The 14,726-nt window shown below is 43.3% G+C and overlaps 1 protein-coding gene across 1 annotated transcript in view; it reads right to left on the bottom strand.

Annotated features, from left to right (window-relative positions):
- Positions 1 to 11,754, bottom strand: part of LOC102822923 (ras-related protein Rab-2A-like) — a 214,380-nt gene extending 202,626 nt beyond the window's left edge. The window contains exon 1 of the mRNA XM_006874044.1: positions 11,525 to 11,754. Coding sequence (XP_006874106.1) covers positions 11,525 to 11,570 — 46 coding nt within the window. The 5' untranslated portion in view covers positions 11,571 to 11,754. The remainder of the gene's footprint in view (positions 1 to 11,524) is intronic.
- Between the last annotated feature and the right edge of the window lie 2,972 nt (positions 11,755 to 14,726).

The following is a 14,726-nucleotide window of genomic DNA, read 5'->3' as shown; positions in this document are numbered from 1 at the left end:
CATCTTTCTCCCGTGGAGCGGCTGGTAGTTTCGAACCGCTGACCTTAAGGTTCGCAGCCCGATTCGTAACCACTACGCTACCAGAGCTCCTTAAGTGACTGGGTGGGACCATGCAAATAAGGTATACAGGACTCTAAGGCCAGTATTGGTTAGTTTTGCCATCCCACTAGGTTTAAAAGGAGCCAGGAACAGATTATCCCAGGACCATCAAGAAAGAAGAGCATGAGGGGGCCATGAGATCACTATCTAGAAAAGAGGGGATAGACATCAAAGGTGGTGGCAAAGGCAGCAGCATGGGAAGACTGAGCAGCTGCGGGCTTCCCAGCCCACAGACTGGTAAAACTGAGTGACTATGGGAAGGCGGCTAGTTTACCTCTCAAGCATTTGCACATTGGCTAAAAGAGCTCGGTAACACTTGCCCAAGCAGAGCTGAGGCCAAGGGATCACATGGCTAGGAGGCTGAAGACGAGTGAGACATGCCTAAAGGATGGCAGAGAAGAGGTGTTCTTGACTTGAGAACTGCTGCATCCTGAGTTGTTTCTGATCCTGAATTGTACCATTTATATCACTAATAAACACTACAATGGTGAGTACTGCTATGTGTTCTGTGTGGTCATTGCAATGGATTATTGAACTCAGATGCAAAGCAAAGTGCTGCGGGAGGGATGGTTGGTGCCAGAATAGGGTAAAGATGGTTGCAGGGTGGAGGCATGTCTGACCTCGACATCATAGGAATCAGCCTTGGGCTGATTTTGAGTTTGGATTTTCTTCCGTATGTGAAGCCAGAGGAAGTCAGACTTGGCTCCTACATGGTTTCTGCAAAAGATATACTTCTGTTAAGTTTACTTTCTGTAAAGTTACTAGCTGTATGAAGGAGACCTTGTGTGGCGCTGTAGTATAAGCACTGGACTGGTAATCACAAGGTTGGTAGTTTCAAACCCAACAGTCGGAACAGGAAACCCTGTTCAGGACTGCTGAGTCATAAGTGACTTGACAGCACTTAACAGCACCTCTATGTTATCACAATTAGTCTTCCCTTTCCCTCATCTGTGCATGTATTTGCAGTTCAGATTCAAGCACTGGTGGCATTAAGAGAAAATGCCCTATGAAACCCTCTGTATATTCCTCATTTTATTACATTATACAGCAGCTTTTGTAAGAGGACCAACGAGAAATTTCTTTCAAGATTCTGTATTAAAAGTAATCAAGTATATTAATATGCATACTTGTTTTTTTGTTTGTTCTAAATAATAGATGTGAAAAGGTTTGCATTTCTTCAATCTAAAGCCTGGTGGATGAAATCCATCTATCAGTGCCACAGAAGAAGGGAATGGTGATCTGCTTCTGTAAAGATTCCAAAAACAAACCACACCCACTGCCATCGAATCGATTCCAACTAATTGCGATCCTGTACAGGACTCCAGGCATGCTGTTGTAGGATCAGTACTGGACTGTGAAACACAAGGTTGGCAGTTCAAACATACCAGCTACTCCTTGAAAACCCTAAACAGGGTTGCTATGAGTCGGAAACAACTCGAAAGCATTTACCACAACAACAATTTAGGGTTTCCAAGGCTACAGGAGCAGAAAACCTCATCTTTCTCCCACGAACTTCTGGAAGTTTTGAACTGAGACCATCCAGTGATTATCCTACAGTGCCACCAAGGTATCTTTCTGTAAAGACTATAGTCAAGAAAACTCTATAGTGCAGTTTTACTCTAACATATAGTGATCCCATACATTACAATCTACCCAGAAGGTGTTAATGAATGTAAATGAGCAGATTTCTCTCTATGCACTGCTTGGCGCACAAAAACACAATGCTGACTTTAAAAAGGTATACATAACTAACGACATAAACTTCAACTATTAATGTTGCTTCTGATTTCATCTTATTTTTTCTACCAATTGCCCCTTAGTACTCTGTGGTGAGCAAACGATGGCCCCCAAAGATGTCCACACCTTAATCCCCGGTGTTCTCTAACATGACTTTACAGATGTGATTACAATTATAGACTTTGAGATGGGGAGATTATCCTGATGATGTAAGTTAAGCCCAATCCAATCATATGAATCCTTAAAAGTAGAGAACCTTTCCCAGCTTCTGTCAGAGATAAAAAAATGACCAGAATCAAAGAGGCATGACAAGAGGACTTGATGCGGAATGCAGGTCTTGAAGAAAGAGGAAGGGGCCAAGAGACAGTGGGTGTCAAAAGACGGGTAGACTCCAGAAGCTGGGAACTGACAAGGAATCTCAGTGTTAAAACTGTAAGAAATGTACTCTGCCAATAACCTGAATGAGTAAAAACCCTCCAGAATGGAATGTGACCCTGCTGAAATCTTGATTTTTGCCTAGTGAGACCATGTCAGATTTCTGAACTAAAACACTGCTAGATAACTGTTAAATAATAACTTGTGTTTTACAAGCTGTTAAGTTTGTGGTAGTTTTCGAGGATAGAAATAGAAATTGATCACACCCTCTCTCTCTCATTCGACATTTTAAAAAGAAGCTGAGAAACTTTATAAGTTGCCTTAAATCCTTTTTGAACCAAGGAAGAAAGTTAGTTTTTAAGAAATAGATCAATGCAACAACTATGATGATGGCACAGGACCCAGCAGTATCTCATTCTGTTGTTCACAGTGTGGTTATGAATGAGTCAGGACCAACTCTATGGCACCTAACAACAACATGTAGCCTATCCAGCAGAGCCAACCTAGCACACATTTCTCCTTTGCTAAAACATGGCTCTGTTTTCAAGGAGCTCACTGCAGCTTGCATAGATTAATATTTGCATTCTTCTTTTCTCCCTTAGATTTGGCCAGAAACACAGTTAACTCTCAGCTATAGCTGAAAATGGGAATTTTTGAAGGGAGAACTGGGAGAAAAGTAATGAGTTATATCATAGCTATAAACAATAAAACATAGCAGGAAGGGTAAAGGGGAAAGCATACAGTTCAGCCAAGTAAGGGCATGGCCCTAGAGTCACACAGCCCTAGTCTTTGCTCTCTACACTTACTACAAGAATTTGCTCCAAACAGCACAGCTCAGTCTCTTCATCTGTAAAATAGTAACTACATATAAGTGTACTGGTTACGAATCAGGCTGCGAACCACAAGGTCAGCAGTTCAAAACTACCAGTTGCTCTGCGGGAGAAAGATGAGGCTTTATGTTAAGATTTACAGCCTTGGAAACCCTGTTCAGGGTCGCTATGGGTCGGAACCGACTCAACGGCACGTAACAACAACAACAAATTTGTTGAAAAAGTAAAAGACAAGTTTTTGATACAGTGTGTAATGACAGAAAGCATGCAGGACTTCTCATGAGAATCTACCACATTGACACAGTGTGTCATTGACACAAAGCTAATGTGAAAACGTCCATATAAATTCAGCCTAGATATACCTTAAGGAGTATTCAAATAAAATGCCAAAAAAAAAAAAAAAAAAAATCAATTCTAGAAAACTTCAGGCAAAAGGGCCCATTGTTGTCATTGTTGTTAAGTGCCATCGAGTCGGAACCGACTCATAGCGACCCCATGCACAGCAGAACGAAACAATGTCCGATCCTGGGCCAACCTCACTACCGCCGCCACACTTGACGCCATCAATGATGTCACCTGGCTGATCCATCTTGTTGGGGGTCTTCCTCTTTTTCTCTGACCCTCCACCTTACCCAGCATGACATCCTTCTCCAGCGACTGTTCTCTCCGGACAATGTGTCCAAAGTAGGAGAGACGAAGCCTAGCCATCTTGGCCTCCAAGGAACACTCTGGTTGCACTTCTTCCAAAACAGATCTATTGGTTCTTTTGGAAGTCCATGGCACTTTCAGTATTCTCTTCCAACACCACAACTCAAAGGCATCAATTCTTCTACTTTCTTCCTTATTAACAGTCCAGCTTTCGCATCCATATGAGGTTATTGAAAATACCATGGCTTGGGTCAGGTGCACCTTAGTCCTCAAGCTGACATCTCTGCTCTTTAATACTTTAAAAAGGGCCCATTACTGACTGTTATAGCACTACAACTACATATGATACTTTAAAATTTTTTTGATTTGCATGAATCATTGTTGTTCATTATTGATCAGAGCCACTGAGTTGATTCTGACTCATAGCGACCCTGTATATGGTTTCTGAGGAGCATCTGGAAGATTTGAACTGCAGACCTTACAGTTCAAACCAGACCTTCAGTCCAGTGCTTACCCTATAGTGCCACACCAGGATGGACTCACTGTAGATCTACTAAAACAGTCTCTGAGGATAAGCAGTTTGAGTTGAGAAACACTGCAGGATTAAAAAGGATGTGGTTTTATAGGATAAGCACTGGACTGCAAGGTGGGACATTAAAGCTCTTCAGCTGCTTCTTGGAAATCCTAAGACTGAGGATAATAAAACCAAATGACAAAGTTTCATGTAGAAAATAGTAGTTAGAAAGGACAGTACCATAAAACCTGTGGAAGCTGGAACCTGTGTAAAGCAGAAACCTGTCAGAGAAAGGAAATGCAAGTATTTTCTACTAAATTGAGCAATGGAAAAGTGGTAAGAGTATGTCCCATCACAGGTGGAAATCTATACGCAGAAAAGCAAGGCAGTACAGCTGAATTCCATTTCTCATAGATTTCAATGTTTATAATTGGCAGTGCTTTTTGTAGAAAAAAGAACCTCACATACTGAAGATAAGCACACAATGATAAAATGAAGTGAGCACAGCAGGACAAGAGAGAGAGGGGGAAACAGGTGAGTTGGCAAAATTAGGATCTGCTCAAATAAAAGGGCAAAGTTACTGACTACTGCAAGAGGAAGAAAGCTGAAGAGATAAAAAGAGAGTGGGTAGGAATGAGGAAGATAAAGAGAAAATTAATTTCATACTGGAGTAAAAGCAGGAGTGGAGTATGGCCAAAAGAACAAAGGTGCTAAGAAGGAAGTGGAGCAATATCTGAGACGATGAGGTGGTTGGTTCATGAGGCAAGAAAGGTAAGAAAGGGAAAAAAGAGAATAGCAAGCCAACAGCTTCTATGGTTCAATATAAATGCTCAGGAGAAATGGAAATATTGGAGGGATGGAAGAAGCAAAGAAACTGGGATAGGAAAAGGACAATCAAAAATATTAGAAGACTAACTACAAATAACATGTATAAAACAAAAATATAACAGTAGCATATCATCTAAATTCTAAGGAGATTAAAAGATGTTTCAGGTATATTTTAGCTCTCTTATTTGCTTTTTAGCTAATAAGCACATCTAAAAATAGGCAAAACTAAATAGAATTCATGGATACATAAGTAATAAAACTAAGAAAAAAAGCATGGGAAGAATTAACATCAAATTCAATCTGGGGAATCCTCTGGGGAAAAGATGTGATGGAGATGTCTATTTCCTTAATACCAATGTTTGACTTATTCTTTAGAACTACTTAACTATACATACACATTTTATACATCTGAGTATATAAATGAAGTCCTGGTGTAGTGTTGCAGAATAATGCACTGGACTACAAGGTCGGTTTAAACCACGAGGTTGGTAGTTCGAACCTCATCAGCCAATCCTCGGAAACCCTACACAGGGTCACTATAATTATATATATGCTTTTATGTGTATATATCCTAATAAGAAACTGTAGTTGAATTTTTCTATCTCTGATTTCCCTAGTTTGTATTCCAATGTTTGTTTTCTGAAAATAGATTAAGAAATAAACTTGCCCATATAATAAAGTAAGGAGCTCAGGTAGCGTAGTGGTTACAAATCGGGCTGTGAACCTCAAGGACAGCAGTTCGAAGCTACCAACTGTTCTGCGGGAGAAAGATGACACTTTCTGCTCCCATAAAGATTTACAGCCTCAGAAACCATGTACAGGGTCGCTATGAGTTGGAACCGACTCCATGGCACATAACAACAACAACATATAAAAAAAGTGATTAGTGTCTTGTTATTGTTTATGCAACAAGGAGCTAAATCTTAGATTCAGTGAATCAAAATCTCTGGAGGTTAGGTTTCTTATTTTTCCTAAATAATATTCCATGTGTTCTTATTCTAAGAAAAATCTCAAAAGTTTGAGTCTTTGAAAAGAACTTCCTCCTCTTAAAGTTCTAATACTCTAGAGACTATAGATCCCACTTTTCTCCATGTGATCTAGAATTGTTCCTCCTCTCTCCTGTATCTTCAACCTTACAACATCACGTTTCTCCTATCTTAAAAGACAAACACACAGATTCACACAACTAATGCATCACGCTGATCCTGCATCCAACTCTAAATTTCCCACTCTTTTCTTCCTTTTCACTCTCAAAACTGTTCAGTAAGTTGGCCTTAAAATATGGCTGTTCTTACACTCCAATATCTCTCCTTTGAAAGAACCAATATTATATGAGATCTTGTTTAAAGTTTTAAAAAGGAAAAAAAAGAGGGAAACCCTACAACTTAGAAAGCCACATTTTACCAGCACCCACTCTGTGATTAAAACACACAATCCTAATCCTCTCTCTGTATTTTGCCTATTTATTTATTTACATGATATATTTAAAAATTTGTGGAGTCTTGGTATGTTGCTGTGGGCTAATCAGACTGTAAAGTTGTTTGAACTGCAAGGTTGGTGGTTCAAGCTCTCCAGCTGCTCCTTGGAAACCCTAGACAGGGTCACTATGGGTTGGAATCGACTCAACAGCACTTAACAACAACATATAAAAATCTGTAAATTTCTGCTATGCTTTCTTTGTTTTGCTTATAGAAGTAAAACTGTAATTTAAACAATGTTTTGTAATTGACTTTCTCATTCATGTCTCAATCCAACACTGGTGAGCATTAACAATTTCCTATCATTTCAACCAAGAGTCCCTGACTTCCGCTATCATCTGATACTGGTCATTTCCTCTCTGGAATCTGCCAGTTCTACTGGATTCCATGACACCACTCTGTCCCAGGTCTCTTTTACCCGAGTCTTCCTAGCTAGATTCCTTTGCTGGTTACTTTCCCACCATCTACTCCATGAACTCCTTGTATGGCACTGTAGGATCAGCACTGGACTCCAAACCATATGATCGGCAGTTCAAACCCACCAGTTGCTCCTTGGAAACCCTAAACAGGGTCACTATGAATCAGAACAGACTTGAAAGGCACTTAACAACAACACAAGTTTTCCCTACCATCATGCTGTATTCATTCAAAGAGTCATCACTACAGGAAAATAACTGTCAGAACCTCATTTGTCAGTGATTTTGAATCTAAACCAACGTTCCAAAATAATTCATCAGTTGAACAAAAGTTTGTATTTGGGACGTGATATGTATTTTCACCCTGAAATTTACTTGAACTAGATTATAGTCAGCAAGCCCCTACACTAGAAAAGAATGGAGCAAACTGGGGAAGAAAGCTTGGGAAAGGGATTGTTTAAAGTGTTAGCTTAAAAGAAGAACAAGGCTAATGGCAGAACGGTTGGGCAAGTTCACATGGGATAGGTGAGACAGAGCTAAATGACAAGGTATGCACAACCCTGGAATAACAGGGCTTCAGGATACAGGGGTTGAGACATGGCTTCAAAGGAGGAAAAGAGAGAAATAATGTTCGGATGCTGGGCCGTCTTTTGAATCTTGGTCTCCCTTGCCTACCATTGTGAAATAGACACTGGGGGTGGGGGAAGAGGAGATAATAGCCAGAAGCATCACAACAGAAAACATGTGGTCCCGGATCCAGTCTATAACTGACTGAAATACCTGGGGTGGGGGTGGTGGGGGAGAAGCACGACGGCCAAGACCCAAAATGGTGGGGGGACTACGATGGCAAAGACAGATGGAGTGACTGGGGACACGGGACTCAGGGAGGGAGAGGAGCTGTTTGCTGACAGCCGGGGGGGGGGGGGGGGGGGGGAAGGCTGTGGGGTATATATCCTTTGGTTATATGAGAGGCATGGAGGGGATTTTAATCACTGCGATGAAATGAAATACGACAGGATGAATGTGAAATTGAAGTGGAACAGAGGCAAATAATGATGTATGCAAAACCTTGGAAAAACAGGGCTCTGGGATATAGAGATTGAGACATGGTTTGAACGGGAAAAGGGGGGAAATAATGTTAAGATGCTTGGCTGTCTGTTGAATCTTGGTACACCTTTCATAACGCTATAAAAAAGACACTGAGGGGAGAGAAAGGAATAGCCAGAAATACCACCAAATAAAGTTTGTAAGTCCATCTTCTGCCTATAACTGATTGTGGAATACTTAAAAGGGGAATACAACGTGCCCAGTGAAGGAAGCTTCCTGCAGAGCCTCTGCATTACACAAGATCACAGATGGAATCCTGAACAGCATCCAGAGCCTTCTGAGAGGAAAAGTCCACTTCAAAGGACAAGCAGGCCTGCCTGGAGTGGCCAGAAGACCAGAAGATACATCCTGAAAGAAAGACTGACAAGAAAAATACAAACCAATATTGGCAGGCCGACGGATTACCACAAGAACAAACAAGTGGCTTGCCCAGGAGACATCAAGGTAAGTGGTTGGGTCCTCCTAAAGGCAAACCCCCTTCTAACACTAAGGCTCAATAGGAATGCATGCTCTGATTGGTGACCACGTCCATCAGCGATAAGGGGAAGTGAGGGAAAAACAGCAATGAAGATGTGAGCTAAGTCCTACAATGCTCAATAAACTCCTGTGGACCCGGATGGAGACCTGGTTGTCCAGCAGTGTGCCAAGTCCAGGGGACTCTTGGACCCAGAGTCAGCAACATAGCCAGAGGACTAGAGTGGAGAGTGAAGAGTCCAGCTGATAAGAGAGGGCACATGCATAAGTACACCCACACTTGCAGATAATACCCACTTGACCTGGCTTCAACAGCTGGAGGATTAGAGCTCAAAGAGAAGAAAGAAGAAGGGAAAAAAGAATAATCTGATACAATTTGATGAACTTGACATACACCTATGGAAGCAATAGCTCAAAAGAGTGAACAAATCTTCACAGCAAGGATCATTCCCACCTCCTCCACACACTGAGAGGCTAGGGATGGGCAACTTGGACATTGGCTACCCAGAATGGGGAGGGGGGGGGGCGGGGGCCTACAGAGGCAAGAAGTGACTGACTTACAAGCTTTCAAGAGGGAACCTAGATCCAGAGGGCGTGGAGCAAGGTAGAATCTCCACCGAGTAGTATCCATTCTGCCTAGTCAAGGCTGATGAAAGGAGATGCGGATAGGTCTCCTGCGATACAACAGTGAATTGTTATCAGGACTGATTTTAAGGGCTGGAAATGTAAAAGTAGATGTTTTGGGGCAAAGGGAGGGGAGTGATTAACCTTACAGTCTAGGAGTGGAGGTCCCTGGGACTATCAAAGGAGAAGAGCAGAGAATGGAACCCTACCCAGAAAAGCAGTGATGCCAGGGATGGAGGTGGCAACGATAATGTGGGGAGATGGAGCAGCTGGAGACTTTGGACCTGAAGTGAGGGGCGGTGTGCGGACGACGGGGGGCAGGCTTGCAGGGTATATACCCTTTGGTTGATAGATGATGCATGGAAGAGATTGTAACCATGGTAAGGAAACGTCATATGAACGTGAAGCTGAAGTCCTCCCACGTAAGCTATCACATAATTCAGAACAGAGTATTCAAAAAAAAAAAAAATTAATAAACTTATGGAGTTAACTACACATATGGAGTCCTGGTTGCTTGGAGGGAGAAAGATGAGGCTTTCTACTCCCGTAAAGATTTACACCCTCGGAAACCCTGTACAGGGTCGCTATGGGTCGGAACCGACTCGACGGCACTTAACAACAACAACAACATGGAGTCCTGGTGTGGCGCTGTAGGATAAGCACTGGACCGCAAGGTCTATTTGAGCTGTAAAGGTTGGTGGTTCAAACTCACAGCCACTCCTCAGTAATCCTATACAGGGTCGCTATGAATCAGAACTAACATTCTCATATTTTCAAAAACTCAGATAATGTTAAGTGCGTTTAGTTTGTTCTGACTCATAGTAATCCTGTGTAGGTATTTTGAGGTTATAAATGTTTTCAGGAGCAGAAAGTCTCATCTTTCTCCCTCCAAGCAGCTGGTTGGGCTACAACTGGTAACTTTGTGGTTAATAGTCCAGTGCTTATCCTACAGACCCACCATGCTTCCACTTAGATGTGGTACTGTAGGATGAGAGCACTGGATTGTGAACCACAGGTCAGCCGTTCAAACCCACCAACTGCTCCTCAGAAACCCTATTACGAGGTTGCTATAAGTTGGAATCGACTTGACAGCACTTAAAATCCCTAGTCAATCTAAATTTACTTTCTGAAAAGGCCTTTCTGTGTCACCTTCAATAACAAGTTTCCCCTCAGCAGCACTTCTCCTAAGAACCCAGCTAGTTAGTTAGCATTTACATCTAAGACAAAGTCAAAAGCTTTCCTAACCAAAAACAATCCTTTAAGATGGTGGTGATAAGGAGATGGGAGGGAGGGCGGAAGAGGAAGAAATTTTCCTTGTCTGTGAAATATGTTGTTGTTGTTGTTGTTGTTGTTAAGTGCCGTTGAGTCGGTTCCGACCCATAGCGACCCGTACAGGGTTTCCAAGGCTGTAAATCTTTAAGGAAGCAGAAAACCTCATCTTCCTCCTGCAGAGCGGCTGGTAATTTTGAACTGCTGACCTTAAGGTTCGCAGCCAGAGTCATAACCTCTATGTTTAAACTAGGATGTTATTGCAAGTGAAAATAATCTGATTTCTCTCTGTTTCAAATGGACATGAAATCGCCTGAAAATTAGAAGCTGTGACCCTGGACTTGACTTATGCAAAAAATTTTAAAAATCACAATTAGGTTGTCAGAACTTAATTACACACACAAACAGAAAAGAACACTGACTGTTACTAACAAATCACTTCAGTTTATACATAGCAAAAGTCGACAATACTCTTTTATACTTTAATGACCTCAAAGGGATTCCCCAGTCATCAAGTAATGAGATGTGACGTATTCTATCTTGGGAGAGTTGAGGGTACTAAAAATGGTTAAATCATTATTTATTATTATTATTGTAACAGGTTTCCTCCTCTTATACCCAGCTGGCAGTCCCACACCTGGTAGGGTGTGCTTTGCCCAGGCCTCGTCTGATTCTTGTACGTCAGAAAACCCAAATCTGTCCTCATCACCTTCTGCTCCCCTCTGTTGCCCTCTGTCTCCCAGACCGCGAACAGACCCAAGGAGAGGGGCCTTGGTGTGGCGGTACAGTCCTCTGGGCCGGGTCCTGACAGCTCCGGCCCGGGCCCCGCCTGTCATAGGCTTCACGAACCCGGATTCGCAAACGGCTGCAACGGCCTCGGCTGCAGGCCTGGGGGCGGCGGTCCCTGGGCGGAGGCCGGCAGACCGGGCCTAGCCAGGCCGCGGCACCTCGCAGTGACCACGTCACCAGCTCCAGCACTGCGGAAATGGAGCGACGCGGCGGGAGGGAGGAGGGAAGCGCCGGGCGGCGTCGGCGCCGGCGCCGGCCCATTACCAGACGCCGTTTCTCCGTCAACCCGGGTCCAGGGGCCACTGACAACCGCCCGCCTGAAGCCCGTATACTCACCCGTATCTCCGATGATGATGTACTTGAAGAGATAGGCGTACGCCATGGCCGCGGCCGTTCAGTGCCAGGGCACACGGCTCCTGCTCCTCCTCCGCACCCCTCACTCCGGCGCCGCTCACGCTCCAAACGCCAGGCTCCTCCCGCCGCCTGCAGCTGCCGGGAGTGAGGAGTCGAGAGGAAGCGAGACAAGCTGATACTAGAAAAGGAAAGACAAGACAGAGCTCGGCCGAATCCAGCCGAACAATAACAGCCGCCGCGGCACCTCCGCCTAGCCGCGCGCCGACCGGAAGTGCTGCAACCGTCGGCGCCGCCGGAGGAAAAGGGCGGAGCCCCGTACTCCGGTCGCGCCCGTCCTGCCCGGCTGGAGCTCCGCACGCCCGGAGCCCCGCCCTGCCGCAGCCGGCCTGCAGCCGAGGCGGCTGCACGCCTCCTTCCTTGTCCTCTTCGAGTGCAGCAGGCAGGCCAGGCGGTGGTCGTCCCAGCACGGTTGAGCGGATGAACCCGACGGCAGCGAGACGTTGGGGTTGTGGAGGGCGTTCGGTTCGTCACTGCTGTGCGCGTGAACTCCGCGTCCTTCCGCCGAACGGTTAAGGCGCAGGCCTCGCGGTGAAATGCAGAAGTTGGGTTCAGTGCAGGTCCCGCCCTGGACTGGTGAAAAGTGCTGGAAATGCAGGAGCCTTACTGCAAGGGGAATGGGAGATGGTATCTCCAGTGTTTGGGGAGGAAGCATGGACAGTGAAATGGCAGTATTTGTAGGTTGGAAACAGTAAGTCAGGGTGCTGTGGGACGCTGACCTGTTCTTAATTTTTAAATACTAAGCCCATCTTCATAAGTGAAAACAAGGTGTAGAAATCTATGCATAATGTTCTTCTGATATGTAAAACTCAGAGTAATAAACTTAAATATTTCTGTGTGCAGTCGCCAGACAGCATGGGATTGGGGAAAAGACTGACCATCCACTGAAAATTTGTGCAGCTTGGGTTTGTTTTTGCGTTGCTCATGTATTAAATTTAAGAATATGTTTGAAGGAAAACCAGTTTTTTTAAAAAAGTTGAATTTCATTGACATTTATTTAGTACATACATATTAGATACTGTCTGCTAAGCATTGCAAATAGAGACAGACCCTGTTCTAAAGCAGATTTTCGAAGAGAAGAGAGTTTGTAACCTGTGGTGTCAGAAAAAAATGACCTGAAAAGATGATGTCTGATATGAAATAGAGTCCTGGTGTGACGCTGTAAGCTAAGCACTCGACCATAAGGTTGGTTTGAACCGCAAGGCCAATGGTTCAAACTCACCAGTCATGCCTCAGAAACCCGAAACGAGTCGCAATGAGTCAGAACGATTCAATAGCACTTAACAGTAACAATATGAATAACGAAGATGAGTGATGAGTAAGAGCTTGCCCTATGCACAAATGTTTAGGGAAAGGAACAGAAGTTCAAGTACAAGTAATAGAATGTACGAAGTTCTTGGAAAGTGGAAGTCAAAGTTGCTTATGGGAGCTAATTTACTAACTTGTAGTTGTTAAATGCCATGGAGTTGGTTCCAACGCATAGCGACCCTGTATAGGGTTTCCGAGGAGTGGCTTGTGAGCTTGAACCACCAACCTTGTGGTTCAAACCGACTTGCAGTCCAGGGAATTAACCCACAGTGCCACACCAGAACTCCTAATTTACTATTACCTTCTAAATTTGAGACTGGAAGGAGCATCATTGCTGGGGAGAAGTGACTGGGATTTAGTGACCTTAATTCCTGTTGACCAGTATTATCTTGCTTTTTGGAATTGCTCACTAATTACTACTTACACCATCATGGAGGGCATGCTGTGATTGGTTGCCTTGCTAAATGTGAACTCAAGTTTTTTGTGGAATATTTGCAAGAGATTTTATTTAAGGCTCAGAGATAATGCACAAGAAATTAACATGAAGAGTCACCTGGAATTTCTGAGCCATTTTCAGTTTGTGGTAGAGGGTAAGTGCCTCCCTAGGGAGGGTGAGCCCCTACCAAAGGGCTGTGTCTTCCCACTTCAGCGCCTTCACCCAAGTCTGTTCTAGATGATGATGCTATTAGGTGCCCACAAATCAGTCACAATCGATAGTGACACTTTGTGCAGTGGAACAAACTCTGTCTGCTCCTGCACCATCTTCACAAACATTGCTTAGTTTGAGCTCATTACTACAGTCATTATGTCAGTCCATCTCATAGAGAATCTTCCTTTTTTTCTGCTGACCCTCTGCTTTACGTAACTAGCATGATGTCCTTTTCCAGAAACAGGTCCCTTCTGATAATTTGGCCAAAATACTTGAGATGAAGTCTCACCATTATCGCTTCTAAGAAGCATTCTTCTTCAGCATTCTTCTTCCAAGACAGATTTGTTCGGTCCACCATATATTCACTGTTCTTTGCTAACACCATAATTCAAGTGCATCAGTTCTTCTATCTTCCTTAATGACATTGTTGTGGTTAAGTGTCAGGGAGTCAGTTCCTACTGTTAGCAACCGGAGCAGAGAGCTTCAGCTTTCTCTCACATTATTTATAGTAGACATCTAGAATATACTTTATCAAAGAAAAACTGAAGTCACTTCTCACAGGAGTGAGACTAAAGGGTAGTCTCAACAGGATATCTCTATCAGGATTATCTTGCAAAAGCATAACATCTTTATATATAGTCAGGAAGATTCATGCTCTTAAAAGAATTATGTAAATTACTAGAGAAGCTCCTGTGCTGCACAAATCAGAGTCTTATATGCCTTGTTAATCATAGAGAACTACTCACTGGACACAAAATAACTTGTCAAGAGAAAAGACAGTAAGCATTGAGTATATAAAAAGGTCATACAAATCATTGTAGATATTTAGAAGCAATGCAGTGTAAAGAAACTTGGAAAACCTGGTTTCTGGTCTTGACCCCCATCACCATCTGATTAAATGATTATGAGAAATCATTTGGCTATTTAAAAATGGTTATGTTTAGTGTCAGTGCACCCATTATAAAGTGAAGGGGTGTGTTACCGAAAAGTGCTAGCCCATTATCTGAAGGTCTCCAATTTTATAACATCATGGTAAATGGAGAAAAGATTGAAGTTGTTAACGACTTCATTTTGCTTGGATCCACAGTCAATATTCAAGGAGATAACAATCAAGAAATCATACAATGTACTGCATTGGGCAAATCTGTTGTACAAGACCTTTTAAAGTAT

The sequence above is a fragment of the Chrysochloris asiatica genome, unplaced genomic scaffold, assembly GCF_000296735.1.
Source record: "Chrysochloris asiatica unplaced genomic scaffold, ChrAsi1.0 scaffold00259, whole genome shotgun sequence".
Taxonomy (NCBI): Eukaryota; Metazoa; Chordata; class Mammalia; order Afrosoricida; family Chrysochloridae; genus Chrysochloris; species Chrysochloris asiatica.
Note: the sequence above shows the minus strand (reverse complement) of the source record. Positions and strands in the feature narration are given on the sequence as shown.